This window comes from Pristis pectinata, chromosome 11 (genome assembly GCF_009764475.1).
Source record: "Pristis pectinata isolate sPriPec2 chromosome 11, sPriPec2.1.pri, whole genome shotgun sequence".
Classification (NCBI taxonomy): domain Eukaryota; kingdom Metazoa; phylum Chordata; class Chondrichthyes; order Rhinopristiformes; family Pristidae; genus Pristis; species Pristis pectinata.
In genome coordinates, this window is record NC_067415.1 from 60,389,083 (window position 1) to 60,413,996 (window position 24,914).

A 24,914-nucleotide genomic window follows, 5' to 3' on the forward strand; every position below is an offset into this window, starting at 1 on the left:
TCCACATAAGGTGGCACTGGTTTAACTGAATTGAGCATTTTAATGTTCATAAGTATTGGTGTTAGGGTCTCCCTTGCCCTTGTCTGCATCCCAGCTGGCAAGGTTTGTTTATCTGATCCCACAGAAACTTTATCCTTCCTGGTACCTTAGCTACCTCTGGAACTGATCTTCTCAAATGTATAAATTCAAGAATGTTCTTTCAACAGTCGTCTAGGCTTTCTCCCCAACTACAGTACTTTGACCACTGGTTTAAGATTATGTGGTTAATATTTCCATGTAACTAAAACTATACTCCCACCAACTAATCCGTAACCTAACTTGGAACACAGTAATGTACCCAAACCTCTGTTGTATGCAAATGGAAAGGTGAATATCAATATAAAAAGAATGAAGTTCCCATCATAAATATATCACAAACATCTATCTATATAGTGATTGGTATCAGTGACTTTTTTCGTATTAGATAATTTTAGCTGAGAGCTAATGCAAAAGACCAAACTGCTCTTTCCATTTGTTATCACTGATCTTGTTGTACCACACTTGTATTTATGCAAGCTGCTTTTCATTTTGTCAGGGTGATAATATTTTATAGTCATCAGTGTGAGAGAAGTCAAGTGCTGAGGAAGGGACTCCATTTATTCTTCATTTCAGGCATTGGTCATGTATAAACAGACTCAGAGTCAGTGCAGCAATTGTTTTGCTACCTTAATCTTAGATAAGCAGTTCCAAATGCATTACTTCTCCCACCAGGCATCATGTGGGCTCTCTGAATAAGATGGAAATAGACAGTTATTACTGGCTAATGGTCTAAAGATCTTGGCCTGTAAGAATTGAGTTTTACATCAAATAACTTCAACTCAACTAACTTGTTGATGTTTATCCTCCTATACCAATAGTACTAATCCAATACAGAGTCTCTTTCCCACATCCTTTTATTGACCTCTCCTTCAACGACTGTTATAACTCATTCCACAATGTTGATATACACTTTTCTTTAGCTATTGATTCCAGTGATAGTTTACAACTATTTGCATGAATATATTTCTTCAACTACATAACCAAATTCCTTTATGTTTCTTTGTTCTGAACCCTCATTTCTTAAAAATATTTTTATCCCAAAAATTAATTTACATTTTTAAGTACTTCCATTGAAATATTGTGCAATCTATCTTGATCCAATTGCCCTAATTCATTTCACAAAAAGACCTTTGTAACAAGAGCCCAAGATGTGACAGACCTTTGGACAAGAAGCATTCCCACCCAAAAATAAAAGCTTTTAGGATGCAAGCTACATTTTAATATTTAACATTTATTTTCAAAACTCACCAGGGGAAACTATATTAGCAATACAACATGCAAGCCAATGAGAAAAAGAGAAAAATGTATTATAATAATTCCTTTCAAGAGCTCAAGACATCCCAAAATGTGAAACATTCCTGAGGAGAACAGTCAGTATTTCAGGAAATGTACAAAACAATATGTACATAGAAAACTCCCTTAGAAAACATAAACATAAAAGTCTTATGCAAATACAGAGGCTTTAGAGTATTTGTACAAGGCTCATTTTAAAACCTACAAATGGAACTTCATGGCTTGATACCATCTTCCCTTCATTGTACAGTTCATTTTAATTCCTCAATATTGAACCTCCTTAATGGATTTTTATGCAATAGGAACTGTATATTCTAATTGAGTATAGCACTAATTGTGAGCTGTTTCCTATTATTTCGTAATTAAACTGCTGTTAGCAATTAGCGATTGCAATGGATGAACTAGTAAGCATCAATGAACTTCATTGTTTATTCATTAGGGAAGAATGAAAAAGTACTGCTTCCACATTGTTGAACAATGGGAAGCACAGTAATACTGCAACAACCTCACAGCTCCAGCCACCTGGATTTGATTCTGATCTCTGTAAAGTAAATCAAGTTTATTGTCATATACACAAGTACATGTATGCACAGGTGCAATGAAAAACTTACTTGCAGCAGAATTACAGGCACATAGCATCATATAAGCAGCATTCACAAGAGAAACATAATTAAAATGAAAATTATACACAATTTTTACAAGAAAACACAATTAGAACCAAAAATAAAACAATGTCTATTTGAGTGCAAAGTGATCAAATGGTCATAGTGTTGCTAATCTCTAGTGGTTAGCGTTTTGGCAATTGGTTCAAGACAGAATGGTTGAAGGGAAGAAGCTGTTCTTGAATCTGGTGGTGTGGGACATCAAGCTTCTGTACCTCATGCCCGATGGTAGCTGCAAAAAGATGGACTGGCCCGGATAGTGGGGGTCTTTGATGATGAATGTTGCCTTCTTGAGGCAGCACCTCCTGTAGATACTACTGATGGTAGGGAGGGATGTGCCCGCGATGTATTGGGCAGAGTCCACTATTCTCTGCAGCTTCTTATCTTCCTGCACATTTGAATTGCATTACCAGACCATGATGTAACCAGTCAGGACACTTGCATCAGTACATCTGTAGAAGTTTGTTAGAGTGTTCGGTTACAAGCTGAACCTCCTTAACGTCCTAAGAAAGTAAAGACACTGGCGTGCTTTCCTTGTGATTGCATCTATGTGCTGGACCCAGGACAGGTCATCTGATATGGTAACGCCAAGGAATTTAAAGCTGCTGATCCCCCAATGTAGACTGGTGTGTGTTGATACTCCTTCCCCTTCCTGAAGTCAACAATCAGCTCTTTAGTTTTGCCGATGTTGAGCGAGAGGTTGTTGTTGCAGCACCACTCAGCCAGATGTCCTATCTCACTCCGGTAAGCTGACTCATCGCCACCTATAATTAATCCAGCAACAGTAGTGTCATCGGCGAAGCTGAAGATGGCATTGGAGCTATGCTTAGCCACACAGTCATGTGTGTATAGAGAGCAGAGCAGGGTGCTAAGCACGCAGCCTTGAGATGCACCTGTGTTGATGGTCAGTGAGGAGGAGATGTTGCTACCAATCCTCACTGACTGGGGTCTGCAGATGAGAAAGTCACATATCCAGTTGCAGAGGGAGGTACAGAGGCCCAGGTCTTGAAGCTTGATGATGAGTTTGAATGGGATGATTGTGTTGAACACCAAGCTGTAGTCGATGAACAGCAGCCTGATGTATGAGTTCCTGTTGTCCCGATGGTCCAAGGCAGAGTGAAGAGCCAGGGAAATCACATCTGCTGTTGACCTATTGTGGCGGTAGGCAAACTGGAGCGGATCCAGGTAATCCCTGAGGCAGGAGTTGATTTGTGCCATAACCAACCTCTCGAAGCACTTCACTACGGTTGATGTAAGTACTACTGGACAGTAGTCATTGAGACAATCACCATGCTCTTCTTGGGCACTGGTACAACAGATGTCTTTTTAAAGCAGGTGGTAACCTCATACCGCAGAAGCGAGACATTGAATATGTCTGTAAATACTCCAGCCAGTTGGTCTGCACAGACCTTTAGTACTCAGCCAGATACACCGTCTGGACCAGATGCCTTTCGTGGATTCACTCACTTGAAAGATGCCCGGACGTAATCCTCAGAGACTGAAATTACAGGGTCATCCAGAGATGTGGGGGCTCATGTGGGTGTGTCACAGTTCTCTCTATCAAAGCATCTGAGGTGGCTGATGAGGTCAGTGTAGGGTTTACAGACTCTTCCATAAAAGGAGCAGGAGCTGAGTGATGGAGCAGGTGGGTGGGTTGTTAGTGAGGTAATGTGCTCCTTCTGCCACTATGCAAGCTTCAATCCTGATGTATGGCCTCAATATCATTCCGAATGCTCCACTTTAGGCAATTATGGACCAGTCAGTACAGATATTGCACTTCCACAAATCTTTTTTGTTAATCTTTTCCCATGAAAGAGATTGAAGGTGACGGTGAATTCCATCATCAGTGTCTACTTTTGTGGACAGATGACACCCAAGATGTAGGAAATGCTTTCCTCAGGTCAGTGGGCAGTGTGGTGCAGCAGGAGCAGTTTGGAAAAGGACCTTGATGTTGCAGATGTTCATTGTAAAGCCCATCCTCTTGTGTGTTTCAGTGAATAAGTCTCTGGATAGTGGCTGCTCCTTCCATTTTCCTGCAGTTGTTGAGTGGTGAGGAGGATGTCCACTAGGTGGAAGGATTGCATGCACAGTTCCTCAGCCACTTGGAGGTAACCTATGAGAAGGACCCTGATGATGACTTCCCTCCAGCAGGGAGACCATTTTTGCTGTTACCAAAATCAAACTTGTCTCCTTTCTGGGAAATAGTCACAATTATGATATCTCTAAGGTCCCCTGATATATTCTTCTCTTCCTGGATGCAGACAATAAGTGTATGGATTTGTGACTGAAACTCTTCACTGCCAAGTTTAAAGGATTTCAGTGGGGCTACAGTTTGCTCCTGAGGTCTTGTTATTTTTTTCAGTTGGGATATGACGTTCTTGATCTCTTGTTCGTCAAGATTGACAACATAGGTTGGCCTGAATAGATTGATGTGAGATAGAATCTTGGACCCTGACAACAAGTCACAGTTGAGGAGCTCTTTGAAGTATTCCTTCCAGGGATGATGACTGCTTCTCATTCCCTGATGAGATAACCCCCATTGCTGGCACTAAGTGGGGTTTGGCCTTGCATGTTGGGGCCTCAGGTGGCTTTTACAACAGTGAAGAATTCACGATGTCAGGCTGTCATCAAGTTGCTGAGCCTCCTTAGTTCTCTCCCTGATGGGTTTCCTGCCAGACCTTTGTCTTCAGGTACCTGTAAAGCTTTTTCTTATCCCTGCAATAAAGGTGGAGCTTCCATTTCAGGAACATCTTACATATGCATATGGTTAGCTCCTTATTCTCCTTGTCATTCTTCTTGGTAGAGATATCAAGAATCTCTTTATATGTTCCAGTTATGGTGTTTCCCTTTCCCATTCCCACACTGACCTGTCCATCCCCAGCTTTCTCTATTGCCAGGGTGAGGTCTAATGCAAACCAGAAGAACAACACCTCATATTCTGCCTAGCTAGTCTACAACCCAATGGGACGAACACTGAATTTTCCCTCTTCAGGTAACCCTCACCTCCTGTGTCTTCCTCACCCCCAACCTCACCTCTCTCTCTCCTTCCAGTCCTCCGCCAGTCCTCCCATTTTTATCTTCATTCCTGTAACCCACTGCCAGCTCCCATCACCCCTCCACCATCTTCCATCTACCACCTACACGTTTTGCCAACCAACTCCCTCACCTCACCCTCCCCACATCTGGTTCTGGTTCCATCTGCCTTTTACCTCTCTCCCATTATCACCTTCCTTACTTATCAGATTCCAACACTGGCAGCCTTTGTGTTCCTGCTTACCGCCCTCTTACTCCATCTTCACCCTCCCCTTTTCCCATCTGGCCTCCTTTTTTGTCTACCTCCATCAATCATCCACCTGCCTCTTGTCTCCCAACTCTACCCCTCCCCCTCCCCACCTGTCCTCCTTCACCCCTCCTTGGTCCACCTATCACCTCTGGCCCCTGTCTCACCTATCATCACAAGGAGGATTTCAGTAAATGAAAATCAAAAAAATTGTAGATGCTGGAAATTGGAAATAAAAACAGAAAATGCTGGAAATATTCAGCAGGTCAGGCACCATTTGTGGAAAGAAACACAGTTAGCGTTTTAGGCTCAAGAATCTGTCGGAACTTCATCCGCTTTTATTCTGGCAGACTTCAAGGCAGCCCATTAACTGTGGACACTGCAGCTTCTGTAGTCTGGGAGCTAGCAGGTAGATGTGAGGCACTGTCTGGGAAAAACTACCTTGGCGGGGTCCCAGAGAGATTCAACATTGATCTTCTGGTGGCAACACTTCTGTTGATGCTGATGTTCTGAGGTCAGGTCAAAGGATATAACAGAGCAGAATAGGTGATGGTCGATCCGGCAGCCATGAGTACTTGTTATGGCATTGTTGATGTGAACTTTTTTGTGGTCCCCTGCTCAGATGTTGATGTAATCTAACAGGTTTCAGTACTTGGTCTAGAGGCTTACCATGGCATCTTGTGCTTGTGCCTCTGATGAAACAGAATGTTGGTTATGACTAGGCCATACTCCAAGCTTTTGATCAAGAGAAGGAACCCCTTGGAGTTAGTCTTTCCTGTTTCTTCCTTGCAATCACACCATGCAAGATAGGTATGTCTCTTTCCACCTTGGCAACAAAGACTCTCAGGAGGTTCAATTTTTCTCCCATTGGGTGTGGACTAGGATTTTTCTCAAGGTCAGAGCAGAAGTTCTCCTTGGTTTCATCTGATCCTTCCAGAGTTGGGCATAAGCATGTTGGTTCCATTTCAGAATGAGTTCAAAGGTCATAAGTGTTCATTGATTCTGCAAGAGGAGTTGCTCAAGTTCCAGACCAGCTTGTTCTTGGCAGCATTCCTCTTCTGGTTTGCCCCTGTTGAGGAAGGTGTTTTCATTTGCCTTGTTCTTTAAACTGGCTACCTCCTGCCCAAAGTGTCTCACTCAGCGCAGTGATGATGATGTAAAAATATCTATGTTCCTGACATGATTGCAGAATGGTGTTCAGGTCTGTCACGGTTGGAATTGATTGGGATGGGCCTGACATTCCAGGCAACTGAGGCTTAGTTCAGTGACAATGGGGACCAAGTTCTGCTACGTGGGCATTAACGCTAACACACAGGTGGCCGCAGAAATATGCACACTCTCTCACACATACACACATGTGCTTACACTTCTAACCTGATCACCAGCTCACAAGCCCAGCTGCAAAACTACGCATAATCTCAACCCCTGGCTCTGACTGCAAATCTAAACATGCTCTGGTTCCTAGATCTGGCCACATATTGTCCCACATTCCTAAACCCCCACACTGTCCACATACCTGGCCCACCTTCCCATCTCCAACTCCAACCACACACTTTCCCTTGTTCTTGAACCCCCTTCTCCCCGTTCTATCCACACAAATGACCCAAGTTACTTCACCCCTGTAGCAGCCACACACACCTGGGCCTTTGATTCAGCTACACGCCTGGCCCACCTTCTTGACTCTCCACACTGGCTACAAATATCGCCCATGTTTTTTCACACCTGCAGCACCCACACATCTGGAGCATGTTCTGGCCCTCCAGCTCTGGCCATGCGCCTTCACTTGACTCTTCACTTGGTAAAGTGGTTGTGTTTAGGTTGGGCTGGGTCACACCATTCTGGCAAGGCTCAGTACCTCATCCAGGTCAGGATCACGTGCTTTGTATTACTCAGTGCGTCCTATGTTCTAGATAAAGAACAATGCATGTACAGCATGGCAAGCCTACTTAACCACTTTTCTACAAATGCTTTTTGGATTAGGTCAGATATGAAACAAAATGAGTACCTGAGCTCAGTGGAGTTGGGGTTGGCTGTGGTTGGCCCCGACTGTAACATCTTTCCATTATGGCTTTGTTTGTTGTTAAATCCAATGCAGCATCTGGACGTCCTGAAAAGCATGACATAAATCCAAAGCATTCCTCTTTAGCACTTAAAACATCTCTGCAGCAATCTGTCTGGAAGTGCCATTTCTCCAACGTTAGGTGAGAAGACTAATATGAGGATAGATTGAGCAAGCTAGGGCTTTTCTCCTTGGAGAGAAGGAGGATGAGAGGTGACTTGATAGAGGTGTACAAGATGATAAGAGGCATAGATCGAGTGGACAGTCAGAGACTTTTTCCCAGGGTGAAAATAGCTAACCCGAGGGTGCATAATTTTAAGGTGATTAGAAGAAGGTATGGAGGGGATGTCAGGGGTAAGTTTTTTACACAGAGAGTGGTGGGTGAGAGGAACATACTGCTGCAGTGGTGGTGGGGGCAGATACATTAGAGACATTTTAGAGACTCTTAGATAGACACATGAATGATAGAAAAATGGAGGGCGACATGGGAGGGAAGGGTTAAATAGATCTTAGAGCTGGATTAAATGTCAGCACAACACCGTGGGCCAAAGGGCCTGTACTGTGCTGTAATGTTCTATGCAAGCCCACATTTGAACAATGAAGTCATTTACTGAAGCAATGAAAGTAACTGATCTCATGAGTCCTGGGTGACTCTCGTCATTGTTACATGGAGAAAATAAACCACATGGCAGCAATTTGTAAGCATTAACACCTGCTTCCTCATTAACCATAATGGCTTCTGATAGTGTTGATGACCAATCAAAAAAAATTATTCAAGTTCTATTGCGACAAACATAAAATCATTAGTTTTCCTGAAACCCAGAAGGCATATAGATTATCATTGTCATGTGAAATTATGTATGTCCACAAAGGTTTTAAATTGCTTTCTAAGTGAGCAATAACAATTATGTAGAAGGTGCAATCTAAGAATCTCAGTTTTCACATTGATATACTGTCATTTTTCTGGTCAGTGATGAACAAGTATAATAATTTGCCCCAGTATCATGAAAGAAGGTGTGGTTCACCTTGATAAATTTGTTACAATGATTGCTTTGTTTGTCAAGCTTATTGCTCAGTGAAAATAATTCATTGCTTGTTATCAATTGACATAATTACAGTGATCAAATTTGTCTTCCAACCCTTTGAAAGCATTCTCTTTTCTAGCTTTGCTTCCTTCATAAATCTGGGATTGTACTTCCCAATCAATTACTTAGGTAAAAAGTTTGCTGTTTAATCCCATTCACAATGATTACAGCTGATAATTAGACCATGGATTTTCCAAGTTTTGATTTGGTTTGGAGGTGGTATTTATTAGCAAGCAGCAGAATGGGTTAACTTTTTTATGAAGATATATTGAATTTTGATCTTTTGCAATCTCTAAAAAGTACAACTAAATCAAAATAACAGCAAAGTCACTGGCAAAGTCATTGGCTGATGTAATCTGCCTGCATACTGATTCTACACACTACATGGTGAAGCTATTCCATGATTTGAAATCTCCTTCCCTTTTGAGGACTACATGTCATAGAGTCAGAGACTTGTACATCATAGAAGCAGCCCCTTCAGCTCACTTTGTCTGTGCTGACCATCATGCCTATCTATACTAGTCCCACCTGCCTGTATTAATTCCATATGCAATGTTCATTCAAGTACCTGTCCAGATGCCTCTTAAATGTTGTTACTGTTCAAGCCTCCTTCACCTTTTCTGGCAACTCATTCCAGATACCAACCACTCTTTGTTTGAAAAATTTACCCCCCAGATCCCCTTTAAACCCCTCTCTCTCACCATAAACCTATGTTGTCTAGCTTTAAGAGATGTTTACCATGGGAACTAGACTCTGGCTTTGTGCCCTATCTATTCCCCTCATAATTTTATATACCTCCATCATGCCACCTCTCAGCCTCCTTTGCCCCAGGGAAGGCAGTTCCAGCCTATACAGTCTCTCCTCATAACTCAAGCCCTGTGGTCAGTGCAACATCCACATGAATTTTTTTCTGCACCCTCTCTAACTTAATCACACCCTTCCTAGAGAATGGCAATCAGAACTGCACACAAAACAAGTGTGGTCTCACCAACGTCTTGTACAGCTGTAACATTACTTCCCAGCTCTTGTACTCATTTCCCTGACTGATGCACCACCTTGTCTACCTGTATCGCCACTTTCAGGAAACTATGTTCTTGTATCCCGAGGTCTCTCTGTTCTACAACGCTCTCCAGGGCCCTGTCATTCCCTGTGTATGTCCTGCCCTTGTTTAACCTCACGTCACACTTGTCTGAGTTAAATGTGATCTGCCATTCCTTTGCCCACTTTCCCAGTTGATTGAGATCCTGTTGTAAACTTAAACACCCTCCTTCACCGGCCACTATGCCACCAATTTTGCAAACTTCCTAATTATGCCACCTACCTTCTCATCCATGTCATTAATATACATAATAAGCAACAGAGGACCCAGCACAGAACTCTGTGGCACCCTCTGCCTCCTGCCACCAACTTATTTTAGAACATTACAACACAAGAATAGGCCTTTCTTCCACCACACTCATGCCAACCAGAATGAGAATCTAACTAATCCCATCTGCCTGCACATGGTCTGTGTCCCTCTATTCCCTGCCTGTTCAGTTGTCTTTCTAAATGCTTCTTAAAAGTTGCTATCGTTTCTACTTCTATGGCCTTCCCCAGCAGTATGTTCCAGGCATCTACTACTCTCTCTGCAAAAAGACTTGCCTTGCACATCTCCTTTAAACAGTCTCCCTCTCACCTTAAATCTATGCCCTCTAGTATTTGACATTTTCACCTTGGGGAAAAGGATTTGATGATCTACCCCAAATATACCTAATATGATTTTATATATTTCTATCACGTCACTCCTCATCCTCCAATGCTCCAGAGAAAACAATCCAAGTTTGTTCAATGTCTCCTTACAGTTAATACTCTGTAATAAAAGTCAAAGTCAAAGTCGAGTTTATTGTCATAGGCACAAGTACATGTATGCACAGGTGCAATGAAGAACTTGCAGCGGCATCACAGACACATAGAATCATATAAGCAGCATTCAAAAAGAACATAAATTAAATATAAATTATAAACAACTTTTACTAAAAATCACAATTATAACAATGAAAAACAAAGTCCATTTCAGTGCAAAGTGGTCAAAGTGGTCATAGTATTGCTAAAATGTAGTGATTAGAGTTTTGCCGGTTGATTCAAGGTTGGTTGAAGGGAAGTAGCTGTTCTTGAACATGGTGGTGTGGGACTTCAGGCTTCTGTATCTCCTGCCTGAAGGTAGCTGCAAGAAGATGGCATGGATCAGATGGTGCGGATCTTTGATGATGGGTGTTGCCTTATTGAGGCAGCGCCTCCTGTAGGTACTACTGATGGTGAGGAGGGATGTGCTCATGATGTATTGGGCAGAGTCCACTACTCTCTGCAGCTTCTTACACTCTTGTGCATTTGAACTGCTGTACCAGATCATGATGTAACCAGTCAGGATACTTTCAACAGTACATCTGTAGAAGTTTGTTAGAGTGTTCAGTGATGAGCTGAACCTAAGAAAGTAAAGGCAATGGCGTGCCTTCTTTGTGATTGTATCTATGAAGTGAGCCCAGGACAGGTCATCTGATATACTAGCACCCAGAAATTTAAAGCTGCTGACTCTCTCCACTGCCAATGCCCCAATGTAGACTGGTGCATGTTCACCTTCCTTCCCTTTCCTGAAGTCAACAATCAGCTCTTTAATCCAGGCAATGTTCTACTGAACCTCTTCTGCACCCTCTTCAAAGCCTCCACATACTTCCTGTAGGCAACCAGAACTGCACGCAATATTCCAAATGTGAACTAACCAAAGTTTTATACAACTGCAACATGACTTCAGTGACTTTTATACTCAGTACCCTGAGTGATGAAGGCAAGCATGCTCTCGACCTCCCTTACCACCCTATCCATTTTTGTTGCTATTCTCTGGGAGCTATGAATTTGAGTTTCTGTTGGTTCACCTCCTCACATAACTTTATCGCAGTTCACATGTAATGCCTAAAATTATAAATTGGATGCTGTCATTGGTCAGAGCCAGGAGAATCCAATAGCATTTAAACAGAACTCAACAAATCCATGCCTGAATTGAAAAGAAAGCACCAGATAACAATGTGAAAAATGTTCACCAGTTTTCTTGGGAAGACCTTTAGTATTAGTTATGAATCACAAACCTTGCTGAGGCATTCTAGGCCAGCGTGTTAACAGACTGAATCTATAATTCCTATGCATGTATGGAGAGGGTCACACTTTTTTTGATTTAGATAGAGTTTTGGATATTAAGAAATATGGGGTTAATACAGGAAAGTGGCACTGAGGTAAAAAATCAGGCATGAACTTCATGAATGGCAGAACAGGCTCGAGGGGCCAAATGGCCTATTCTAGCTTCTGGTTCTTATGATCTTATGTTTATGCTCTAACGGTGATAGCAGTATTGTACATTTGCATGCAAATAGGTAATAAGTTGAGTATCATTGCATCATCATACATGTAATATAAGACGTTAGTTGTTAATAAACTGCAATAAAATATGCACACTTATTCTAAAGTTTCTGATGTCTTCCGATGATAATTAGTTTCTTTTTAGCCGCATCAGTCCATCTTCAAGTACACAGTAACACTTTCTCCCTTCCTCCTTTGCTTTCCCTTTGTTCTCTCTTCCACTCTAACTCACTCTTCTCCCTGTGTTCTCCATGTCTCTCCCCTTTCTCCTCCAGCCACTCTCTGTCAGTTTAATATGTGTCAACTAGATCAAGTCTCCGTGTTATCTGTTGTCAAAGGTGGGCATCTGACTGCTAACTGGTGAAGACTTTGTTGACATAGATGGGTCTTGTTCCCTATCAATAACTGAGAAGAACTTGGTCATCAGGTGTGAAGTGCTCTCAGGGCTGCTGTACTTGGTGCAGTTGTGGCCTGTTCCTTGCTCCTCCGGCTTGGAAATCACAGGTGCGGTCTTCCGGTTCATCTGGGGATCCGAGATAGAGCAGGTCCGACGGGTCACCATGCACAAGTCCCTGGGCAGTGGGGGTAAAGGTGTCCCCAATGTCGCCCTCATCCTGATGACCACCTTCATCTGTGGCTGCATCAGGCTGTGCGTGGAACCCAAGTACGTGGGCACCAAGTGTCACTACGTATCGAGGTTCTACCTGTCCCTGCTGTTGCGAAGGATGGGCCTGGGCCCCTTGGCCACACAACATCCCAGTCAGCTGGACGTTACCTGTCCTTCATGGAAAAGTTCTTCCAGACCAACACCTTTGACCACAAGTCCATCAAGCAGTGTTAAGCACGGAACATCCTGCAGACACTGCAGGAGAAGGACTCGATGGATACTGTGGGGTGGTTCCCTGAGCAGACTGTCCAGACCATCTGGCGGAATGCCTCATTGCCAGAACTCACCAACAAGCACCAAGACCTCGGTTGGCTGGCGGTGAGAGGGGCCCTCCCAGTCAGATCCTTCCCGCGTGGTCGGAACATCAGTCCCAGCATGCGCTGCCCCCAGGAGGACTGCGCTTGAGACGAGACAGTCGCCCACCTCCTTGTGGGCTGTAGGTTTGTGAGGAGAGTGTGGCGAAAGATGCAAGGGTCCTTGTTACGGTTCATCCCCAGCAGCTGCGTAACAGAGGATTCTCTGATCTACTGTTCCTGGGGACACACACAGAGACGGACATCAACTGCTGCTGGAAGGTCATCAACTCGGTGAAAGGTGCCCTTTGGGCTGCCCGAAACTTGTTGGTCTCCCAGCACTGTGAGATGTCCGCAGGGGAATGCTGCTGACTGGCACTTTCCAGGCTGCAGGAGTACGTGCTGAGGGATGCACTGAAGCTGCGTGCAGCCAATGCAAGGGCTCAGTGGGGAAGGACGAGTTTAGGGTTCTTCTGCCACAGGAGAGGGAAGGGTGGAGTCAGGTGAGGAAGCCCCTTAAAGGTTGTAAATATGGGATTGGGGTATCACCCCAGGGAGCCACATGAGTGGCATTGGTGCTGTAGTTTGTGTAGAAAGTAACACTAATAATTGATCTGTACACGAATGTAAAGGTTTGCACTGTTTTATTATTGTTTTATTATTGTATATAGTTTGCCTTTTATTATGAATAAAGTTTATTTTGGATAAAAAAAGACATGGATGGGTCTTGTTCTCACTGTGCAAGATTACCCAGCTATTTCTAAACTTTTACTAGGATACTGGCTGCAAGGTAAGTTTCTGTTTACTTTTTAGTCAAGGGGAAGCTCCAGTGTTCCATTCTACACAATTACACCAAAATCCTGGCCATTGTTATTTTTCTGGCCTGGGGCTGGTTCTATGTTGGTCAGATATCCAGGTCAAGAAAATCAAAAGGGAAATAACATGTTTGATATCAATTTTGTTTGGACCCATATATTTTCCATTAAAATTAGGGAAGTTCCTTACAACGTGACTATTGACAACTTGAGAGTAATAGTTGTGTTTTGTCATAAATTCACAGAATCAACAGCAAAATTGAATTGGGATGGTGCAGCAGGGTTGGCTCAGTGTGCAGCTGCACACCCTCACAGCTCCAGTCACTAATGCTTAATTCTGACCTCCGGTGCTGTCTGTGTGGAGTCTGCATGTTTTTCCTGTGACCATGTGGGTTTCCCCAGTTGCTCCAGTTTCCTCCTATATCCCAAAGACATGTTGATTGACAGGTTAATTAGGGTTACTAGTTAGTATAAGTGGGTGGTAGGAGAATTGACATTGGAGTTGATGGGCAAGTGAGAGAGAATAGGTTACCCGGGAAATAAATTGGGGAATGGGATTGTTGCAATTGTTCTGGGAGTTGGCATTGGCTCAGTAGGCTGAATGGCTTCTTTCCTTGATCTAAGGAAAAATGAAAAAAAATGGGAAAATTAAATTTATTGCTGAACCATTGAAGGAAAACAAGGCATTATTTCAATGTTTTATGTATGTTCCAGTTGTATAACATTGGTATGAATCCATTAACAAAAATTTTTTTTAGTTATTTACTGGACCAATAGGTGGAAACAGCCAAAGTTGAGATATTCTGTTTTCCTTTGAAGTGTTGCTTATATTGAACTTGCAAGACAGATGCAGTCTGATTTAAATACCATGGGAATTTGCACTGGAAAACTTTATATATTATGGGTATTTGCACTTGAACTCCAGACATTAATCAGCACTCTTCTCAAAATGTGAGTGCTAAATGGAAAGGCCTGGAAAACAATGGCTGGTGTTGTGATGCAAAATTAACCATTTGACCCAGTGCAGTATGCATACAAAATTCATCTTGCAACCATAGTAACATTATTTCAACGTGGCCTGTCTATTTGTTGTTTATTTCCTTAACGTATAAGGCTGGACCTGATTTCTGGAAAAGTTAACACCATTTCAAGCTGGCAGTAGTTAAAGTCAGGACAGCATTTAGAAAAGATAAGAGCTGAGAAATTCTTGTATGACAGAGGGGAGTTACCAGGATGCTGCCTGGTTTAGAGAGCATGCATTATGAGGAGAGACTAAGGGAGCTAGGGCTTTGGAGAGGAGGATGAGAGGAGACATGATGGAAGTGTACAAAATATTAAGAGGAATAGGTAGAGTGGACAGACAGTGCCTCTTTCCCAGGGCACCAATGCTCAATACGAGAGGCTGGGAAGTAATGGGTGGGAAGTTTGAGGGAGATATCAGAAGAAGGTTTTTAACCCAGAGAGTGGTTGGGGCGTGGAATGCGCTGCCTGGGGCAGTGGTGGAGGCAGGTACATTGGTCAAATTCAAGAGATTGTTAGATAAGCATATGGATGAATTTAAAATAGAGGGATATGTTGGAGGAAGGGGTTAGATAGACTTAGGCGAGGTTTAAAGGTCGGCACAACATGGTGGGCTGAAAGGCCTTTATTGTTCTATGTTCTGTGTTCTATGTCACGCAAGCTTTTCATATGCAAGGTGAATGAATTAAAGAACAAAGTCATTTGCAGTAGGGAAATATAACAACATGCCTTTTCACAGAGGGCGATGTGTGTGCAGTTGTGAGGTCAATCAGAGGCAATGCACACTTGACACCCTGCTGCAAATCTGGAACACAAATGTGCACTGAACAAATGAGCCTGATATTGTGAAGAGCATTGATAATAACTTAAGAGATGTTTCTCATGCATAATACCATCCTCCCACTTGATAAGTTTGAGAAGTATATGTCTCTTACTGCCCGACTTATTTATCTTAGTGCCCACGGAGCTGAAGAGGCAAATGTACTCCTCATTAGTATGAATGCTACAGGTGAGAGATGAAAATGCAAGCTTGCTGTTAGGTCATGAGATGCCTCAGCTACAACTGCAAGGGCATTTGTTGACTATAGATTTATTTCATGTGTAGTCTGGATGAAGGTTTCCCCATGTTGGGGGATGTTTAATTGCACGTAACTACTTTTTACATGTTATTTTGATCCTACTGTTTCCATTCTTTCTGCCAGGGATTGGTTAGGTTGCTTATTCCAAGGGGCTCTGCCATCATCAAATTCATCCCTAACATATGAATCAGAATGACCTATTTCTGCTGGTTTTGAAACATTCACTTATATAGCTGCTGAGTTTATATGTTTGTGCTTTAGGGAATTTATGTGAAGATGAAATCATTAAACATTGAATGCTAAAATAAGTCAGAATCCATAAATCAGGACTTTACCAACTCTGGATCAGATAGTCTGCTTTTGGCCTGTGGATTTAAACAGATTAGGATTCTGATGATAGTGTGGAAAGAAGATTTGAATCACAATTCCAAAATAAATGCAATTGTTCTCTTTTGTTGAAAACTTTGAATATTTTTCTATATCTCACAAACTTACTAACCCTTCTGCTGATGCAGTGTATTTAGGTAGGAATGATCTGACTTTGGCAACCTTCTTAGAAATCTGTAATTGAAACATCAACTTTTGGAACATGCAACATTGTGTTGTCGCAGTGAAAATTTAAGTTGCAAAGTAAATTTATAAATGCTTTTCCTATGATTGGGAAAAAAAGTGCATTATGCCAATGTAAGTCAAAGAATATAAACACGCAAACAGATAAAGAGCATTCAGGAATTGTTGAAGTGGGATTTTTTTTAGATATTTAGAGAAACAAGGGACATCAGGTTAGTGAAGAAAAATGGCACTCAGCATGATCTTATCGAATAGCAGAGTACGCATGAGGGCTGAACTGCTTCTGTCTCTCTTGTTCTTATAGGAATATCCTGAGGAATGGGAGAAGCCAAAATAGCTCAGTTTTGGACTCCGTTGACATGCTGAGCTGAATGACCCTCGACTGTAAATTTACATGACTTTTTAAATTCATTTTTGGAATGTGGGTGTCACTGGCAAGGGCAGCATTTATTGTTCATCCCTAATTATCCTCGAGAAAGTGGTGGTGAGCCAAGTTCTTGAACCATTACAGTTCTTCTGGTATGGTACTCCCACAAAACAATTGAGTAAGGAGTTCCAGGATTTAGACCTGGCAATAATGAAGGACTGGTGATATACTTCTAAGTTAGTATGGTGTGTGATTTGGAGGGGAAACTGCAGGTGGTTGTTTTGCCATGCACCTACTGTCCATATCCTTCTTGGGCCAGGATCATGGGCTGGAGAGTGATGTTGGAGGAGCTGGGGTGTGTATTTTCAGTGCCTTTGCAGATGGTACACATTTCAGCCACTGTGTACCAGTGGTGATGGTAATGAATGTTAGGGTGGCTGATGCAGTGCCTATCCTGGGTGGTGTTGAACTTCTTGTGAGTTGCTGGCAGGTGATGAACTTCTTGTGAGTTGCTGGCAGTCCACTCATCCAGGCAAGTTGAAAGTATTCCATCACACTTCTGGTGTGCCTTGTAGATGGTGGAAAAGAGGTATCAGTAGATGAGTCACTTATCACAGGATAACCATCCTCTGACTCGCTTGTGTATCTACAACATTCAGGTAGTTGGCTCCAGATACATTTTGGGTTAAATGTGAAACTTCATGATATTGATTGGAGTGGGGTGTACACAGACGACTCGGTGATAGAAATGTCATTGAGTGTTCAGGGTAGGTAGTCAGACTCTTTCTTGTTGGAGACATGAGAGACTGTAGATGCTGGAATCTGGGGTCAAGACCCTGCAACAAGACAGAGAAGAGAGGGAAAATAGCCAGTGTGATGAGGAGAGAAGGAGAGGTGAGACAGAGGCCAAAGGCAAGGCCTGCTTAGGGGCAGGCTAATAAACATGGTGGGATTAATGTGCTGAAATGTGTTTATTTCAACGCTAGGAGTATTATGAGTAAGGAAGATGAATTTAGAGCCTGGATCAGCACATGAAATTATGATATTGTTGACATTACAGAGACCTAGTTGCATGAGGGGGAGAATGTCACAGCAGTACTCAGAGAGGACACACTGGAGGGCTCATCCACTGAGGCAATTAGGGTAGAGCTCAGAAATAGGATAGCTGCAATTATGCTGATGGGATTATACTACAGGCCCCCCAATAGCCACCGAGAGGTGAGAAAACAGATGTGTAGACAGATTATGGAAAGGTGCAGAAACAATAGCGTTGTCATCGTGGGGGACTTAACTTCACCGGTATTGAATAGAAATTCCTTAATACAAGAAGTTTAGATGGGGCAGGATTTCTTCAGTGCATCCAAGAGGGGTTCTTGGAACAGTGTGTGGAGATTCCAACTAGAGGAGAAACCAAATGTATTTAGTTTTGGGAAATGAACCAGGCCAGGTGACAGACCTGACAGTGGGTGAATATTTTGGAATGGTGACCACAACTCATTATGTTTTAAGATAGTTATAAGTAAGGATAAAATTGGATCTTGTGGGAAGATACTAAAATAGGAAAGGGCAAATTATGAGAGGATAAGACAGGAGCTAAAGGGCATTGAACAGGAGTGGCTGCTGTTGGACAAGTCCACATCTGAGATGTGGGAGTTGTTTCCAGACCAACTGGTCAAAGTTCAGGATTGGCATGCTCCAGTAAGGAGTAAGGACAAGGATGGTAAGGTAAGAGAACCTAGGATGACCCAAGGGACACTAAATTTAGTCAGGAAGGGAAAGAAAGCATACATAAGGTTTGGGAAGCTAAAATCAGACTGGGCCCTTGTGGAGCATAAAGATAGCAGGAAAGTGCTTAAGCAGGTGATTAGGAAGGCCAAAAGGGGCCATGAAATGTCCTTAGCTAGCAGACTGAAGGATAATCCCAAGTCATTTTATACTTATAATAAGAAAAAGAGGATAACTAAAGAGAGGTATGTCCACTCAAGGAGAAAGGAGAGAATTTGTACTTGAGGTCAGAACAGGTGGCTGAGGTACTAAATGAGTAATTTGCATTGGTATTTACCTAGGAGAAGGAATTGGAGAATAGTGAAAACAGAGTGGGGCAGGCTGATGTGCTGGGGCATTTTGAGATTAAGGAGGAGGTAGTGCGGGGTCTTCTAAAAAGCATTAAGGTGGATAAATCCCTGGGGCCTGATGACATATATCCCAGAATATTGAAAGAGGCAAGTGAGGAGATTACTGGGGCTTTGACAAGGATCTTTGTGTCTTCAGTAGCAACAGGCAAATTCCCAGAGGGCTGGAGTAGCAAATGTTGTGCCTTTGTTCAAGAAGGGAAATAAGGATAATTCAGGTAATTATAGGCCAGTGAGCCTCATGTCAGTGGTAGGGAAGCTATTTGAGAGAATACTGAGGGATAGGATTTATGCACATTTGGAAAGGCAAGGCCTGCTTAAGGACAGTCAGCATGGCTTTGTGCAGGGCAGGTCATGCCTTACAAACTTGACTGAGTTTTATGAGGAGCTGACAAAGGTTTTTGATCAGGGTAAAGCAGTGGTTGTTATCTACATGAGCCTTAGGAAGACATTTGTTAATGTCCCTCGTGGTAGGGTGATTCAGAAGATGAAGATGTATGGGATCCAGAGTGAATTTCAAGTTTGGATTCGGACATGGCTTGCCCATAGAAGACAGAGAATAGGGGTGGAAGGCTGTTATTCTGGCTGGAGGTCTGTGACCAGTGGTGTTCCACAAGGATCAGTGCGAGGACCTCTGTTGTTTGTGATATATATCAGTGATTTGGATGAAAATGTAGATGGATGGATTAGCAAGTTAGCAGATGACACCATGATTGGTGGAGTTGTGGACAGTGTAAAGGACTATCAAAGAATACAGCGAGATATAGATCATTTACAGATATGGGCAGAGAAGTGGCAGATGGACTTTAATCTGGGCAAGTGTGAGGTGTTGCACTTTGGGAAGTCAAATGAAAGGAGAAAGTATACAGTTAATGGTTGGCCCCATAACAACACTGAGGTACAGCAGGATCTTGTGGTCCAGGTCCATAGTTCACTGAGAGTGGCTACACAAGTGGATAAGGTGCTAAAGAAGGCATATGGAATGCTTGCCTTCATTGGTAGGGGTGTTGAGAATAAGAGTAAGGAAGTCATGCTGCAGCTATATAAAACTTTAGTCAGACCACACGGAGCATTGTGTGCAGTTCTGGTTGCCCCATCATAGGAAGGATGTGGTAAGGGTGCAGAAGAGATTTAACAGGATGTTGCCCGGACTAGAATGTATAAGCTACAAGGAAAGGTTGAACAAACTTGGGTCGTTCTCCTTAGAGCATCGGAGACTGAAGGGAGACCTGATGGAGGTTTTTAAAATTACAAGAGGCATAGATAGAGAGGCAGTCAGAATCTTCTTCCCAGGATAGAAATGTCAAAGACCAGAGGACATGCTTTTAAGGTTATGGGGGCAAGTTTAAGGGTGACGTGAGAGATAATTTTTTTTGCACAGAAAGTGGTAGGGGTCTGGAATGGGTTAGCAGGGGTAGTGGTGGAATCAGGCAGTTTGGTGGAGTTTAAGAGGCTTTTAGATGGACACATGAATATGAGAGGGATATAGATGATACACAGGAAGAGGATATTTAGTATAGATTGGCATCAAGACTGGCACAACATCATGGGCCGAATGGCCTGTCCAGTGCTGTAGTGTTCTATGTTCTATGATGTAGTGGAAGCCACTTCGGGAGCACCAAATGCAGTAGACAAACTTAGAAGAGTTGCACATGTATCTCAGCCTCACCTGGAAGGACTGTTTATGTACGTATGGTGGTGAGCGAGGAGGTGCAAGAACAAGTGTTGCTTTTCCTGTGATTGCAGGGGAAAATGAATGCCCTGATTGGGGGGGGGGGGAAGGAGTGTTGTTGGGAGGGATGACCGGACCAGGGAGTCATGGAGGTCCCTGTGGAAGATAAAAAGTGGTGGTGAGGGTAAGATGTGGCTAGTAATCGGATTGCTTTGCCATTGGCAGAAATGATGAAGGATGATTTGATGGATGCAGAGACTAGTAGGGTGAAAGAGACTTGGGGAACTCTGTTCTGTCCAGAGGAAGGAGTGGGGAGATGAGAGCAGAAGTCTGAGAAACCAAGGAAAAGTGAGAGGGGGCTCCATCAACCTCAGTAGAAGGGAAGACATGTTTCCTGAAAAAAGGCAACATTTCAGATGTCCTGGAACGGAATATCTCATCTTGAGAGCAGATACAATGGAGACAGAGAAACTGGGAGAAGGGGATAAGATCTATACAAGGGTTAGGGTGGGAAGAGTTGTAGTAGAGGTAGCTGTGGGAGTCGATGGGTTTAAAGTAAATGTCAGTGGATAGCTTGTCTCCTGAGATATAGAGATAGAGAAAAGGGAGAGAAGTGGGAGAGAAGTGTCAGAAAGGTCCGTGAATTTGTTAGTAGGGTGGAGTTACCAGCGAATATGACAAAATTGACATATTGCAGGAAGCTGCACCAATGCAGCAGTCAATATAGCAGAGAAAGAGTTGGAGAGTGGTACCAAAGAAGGTTTGGAATAGAGTTTGTTTCATATAGCCAGCAAAAAGATGGGCATAGCTAATGCCCTTTGATTTGTAGGAAGTGATAGGTCAAAAGAGAAATTGTTCTAGCAGGTGGACGTGAGTCTTGGTGAAGGGGAATTGGTTGGACCCTTGTTCCAGAAAGATGTGGAGGGCTTTAAGACCTTCTTATTGAGGATGAAGGTATATAAGGACTGGGTATTCATGATGAAGGTGAGGCAGTGGGACCAGAGAATTGGAAGTTGTCAGAATGGTGGAGGGCATGTGAGGTGTGCTGGATGTAGATGAGAATGGACTGGACAAGGGGAGACAGGTTAGAGTCAAGATTTGAGCCGATAAATTCATTGGGGCAAGAGCAGGCAGAAACAGTGAGCCTACCAGGACAGTCCTGTCTGTGGATCTTGGGTAAGAGATAGAAGAAGTAAGTGCAGACCTGGGGCACTATCAGGTTGGAGACTATGGAGGGGAGGTCTCCTGATGTGATGAGATCTGCAACAGTGCAGAAGACAATGGCCTCATGTTCATTGGAGGGGTAGATATGAGGACGTATCCGAGAGCTGCTGCATGGCCTCTGTAAGGTAGAGGTCAGTCTGTCAATACTACGATGGCACCACCCTTGTCTCTGGGTTTGGGTGGAGTGAATGAGGGGAATAGAGAATTCTTTGCCTTCACCCTCTCCTCCCCTACCTGGCTCTATCTGCCTTTTTTCCCTGGTCTGCTTCCACCTATCACCCACCTGCTTCTGTCTCCCAACTCCTCCCCTCCCACTCCCCCTCTCTCACTTGGCTGCATCTGCCCATCATCCTTCGCCCCATCTTGGTCTAGCTACCACCTACTGGCATCCACTTCACCTTCCCTCTCTCACCTTTATACTGGCTATCTTTCCTCTTCTTCTCACAGAATCATGCAGAGTACAACAGAAAAGGCCGATAACCATAATTGGTCAAAGCCTACATTTGTGCTGCACCTGAGTTTCCTTTATCCTTGTCAGCATATCATTCTATTTATTTCTCCCTTCTGTTTGTCTGACGTGCTCTTAAATGCACCTCTGCTATTTGCCTCATTTTGCCAGTTGCAGGTTCCACGTTCTTAAAGTTAAGTGGATAAAGGTATTTCTCTAAAGTCTATTTTGGATTTTTAAGTAACTCTCGTAAACATGACTTCTAATTTTGGACTCCCTCAAGTAGAGTCATAGAACTATACTGCATGGAAACCATCCCTTTGGCCCAGCTTGTCCATGCCAACCAAGGTGCCTTCCTGAGCTGGTCCCATTTGCCTGCATTTGGACCAGAACTCTCTCAACCTTTCCTATTCATATACCTGGCCAAATGTATTTTAAATGCTGTAATTGTACCAGCCTCTACTACTTCCTCTGGCAGCTCGTTCCATATACCCACCATCCTCTGTGTGGAAAAACTTGCTCTGCAAGACCCCTTTAAGTCTTTTGCTTCTCCCCTTAAACCTTTGACCACTAGTTTTAGACGTCTACCCTGAAGAAAAGACAATCCATCTTATCTGTGCCCTTTATGGTTTTATAAAGCTCTATAACATCATCCCTCAGACTCCTTTGTCCCAGCCTATCCAGTCTCTCCTTATGACTCAAGCCCTCCAGTCCCGGCAACATCCTTGCCAAGGGAGCAGGTGATTCTAGACCTGGCACATGACACTTATGAAGAATAATAAGCTAGGAAAAGGCAGATGACAGGTTCTGTTAGTAAATGTTGGCTTTAGAGCCATGGAGAGGAATGACCAAAGTTACAGCATTGGTATTATAATCAGATCAACTGTGGTCTTTTTAAATGGCAGAGCAGGTTCTTGTTGCCTAGGCTTGCTCCTAACTTGTATGTTTGTATACTTGCATAGGGAGATGATTTAAAGCAGCATGTTCCTCAATTTTCTCTTTTTCATGAAGTCAACCCAAAACATTAACAGTTCCTTTCCTCCCACAGATGCTGCTCGAACCATTAAGTTCCTCCAGCAGATTGTTTGTTGCTCCAGATTCCAGCATCTGCAATTTCTTGTGTTTCCAGGTGCCTGGGTCAATCTGTATTGTTTTCCCCCTAGATTGTTGTGTTCGATCATGATTGAGCTGCTGATGACATACAATCTCTATTACCAAGACTGTTAATCACTCATTATCACTCCCATTGCCTCATCTGAAATATTCATCCCAATTTGCATCAGTCCCTGTACTTAATGACCTCAGTGGTTTCTGTCCCAACAACACCTCAGTTTTAAAATTCTTATTCTTGCCATCAAATCCCTCCTTGGGTTCACTCCTCTCTATCTCTATAACTTCCTCTGGCTTAGAAATCTTCAAGTGCTCTTTTACATCTGCTCTCTTACACCTCCCTGATGGTTGTCATTCACTATTAGTGGACCTGCTTCTGCTACCAAGTCCCTACGTTCTGGATTACCCCCTGTGAACCTCCCTCTCCTCTTTTGCTATGTCCTTAAAACTTAACTCTTTGACACAACACTGGCTCTGGATTAATATCTCCTCGTGTGCTCGACGTCAAATTTTGTTTGGTACTGCTCCTGTAAGACTTCTTATCCTTAAAGATCAGGATAAAGGTGCTCTATAAATGAAGGCTATTTCAGTGTTGTGGTATTAATTCTTTTGCAAACTAACTGTGTAAGTGTAAGATCAGAAAAAGCATTTGACCTCCCTTCATGGTCATTATGCAGGATGTGCCAGCAATGCATTTTAATTCAGATATTACTCTCTCCAGGTATTGATGCAAACTTCCTGCAGCAGATAAAGGTACAGCGTCCTTCAAAAATGTTGGCAGATGTTCGGAGTCTTCTGGCCTGTGGTGGAAACGTCAATCAAAAGAATGAGGAAGGAATCACACTGGTAAGATTTCCTCTTTAATTGCTTTGATCTTGCATAGTCCAACTCATGTTCTGGTATTTTTCATTGGATGTAGTACTATTTAATTGCTGCATAATCTAGATATAAACCACTGGGGCTATAATGTTTAGCTGATTCTGTTTTTTAACGTTGTTATGTTAAAGTCCTACCTAAATTGCAATATTGCTAAATTTGCAGATTCCACAGTATCACACCTCTACCACATGGGCCATGTCACCTGCTTCACTCCTGCTTCTGAGGCTCTTGGTCTGCATCTCTCCAGGGATCTAACTTCATACATGGTCATTCCTAGGATTTGCCATTGCACACCTAATCTCAGTCCCCAAACTAACCTGTTTCTGTGACCAATTCTGACTTGGCAGATTGGATCCAAAATTGGCTTGCCCAGAGAAGACAGAGGGTAGTGGAAGATAAAGCGGGATATAGATCAGTTGCAGTTATGGGTGGAGAAGTGGCAGATGGTGTTTAATCCGTTGAAGTATCAGATGCTGCACTTTAGGAGATCCAACATAAAGGGAGAGTACACAGTTAATGGCAGGATCCTTAAAAGCGTTGATGAACAGAGGGATCACGGGGCCCAGGTACATGGCTCCCTAAAAGTGGCTGCAGAGGTTGATAGGGTGGCAAGGTGGCATATGGCATGCTTGCCTTCATTAGTCAAGGCATTGTGTTCAAGAGCCAGGAAGTTATGTAATAGATTTATAAAACTCTGGTTAGGCTGCATCTGGAGTATTCTGTTCAATTCTTGTTGTCTCATTAGAGGAAGGATGTGGAAGCTTTGGAGAGGGTGCAGAAGCAGTTTACTGGGA

The 24,914-nt window shown here is 43.1% G+C and overlaps 1 protein-coding gene across 1 annotated transcript in view; it reads left to right on the forward strand.

Moving 5' to 3' along the window:
- myo16 (myosin XVI) overlaps positions 1–24,914 on the forward strand; it is a 438,207-nt gene that overhangs the window by 43,234 nt on the left and 370,059 nt on the right. The window contains exon 5 of the mRNA XM_052025545.1: positions 23,963–24,087. Coding sequence (XP_051881505.1) covers positions 23,963–24,087 — 125 coding nt within the window. The remainder of the gene's footprint in view (positions 1–23,962; positions 24,088–24,914) is intronic.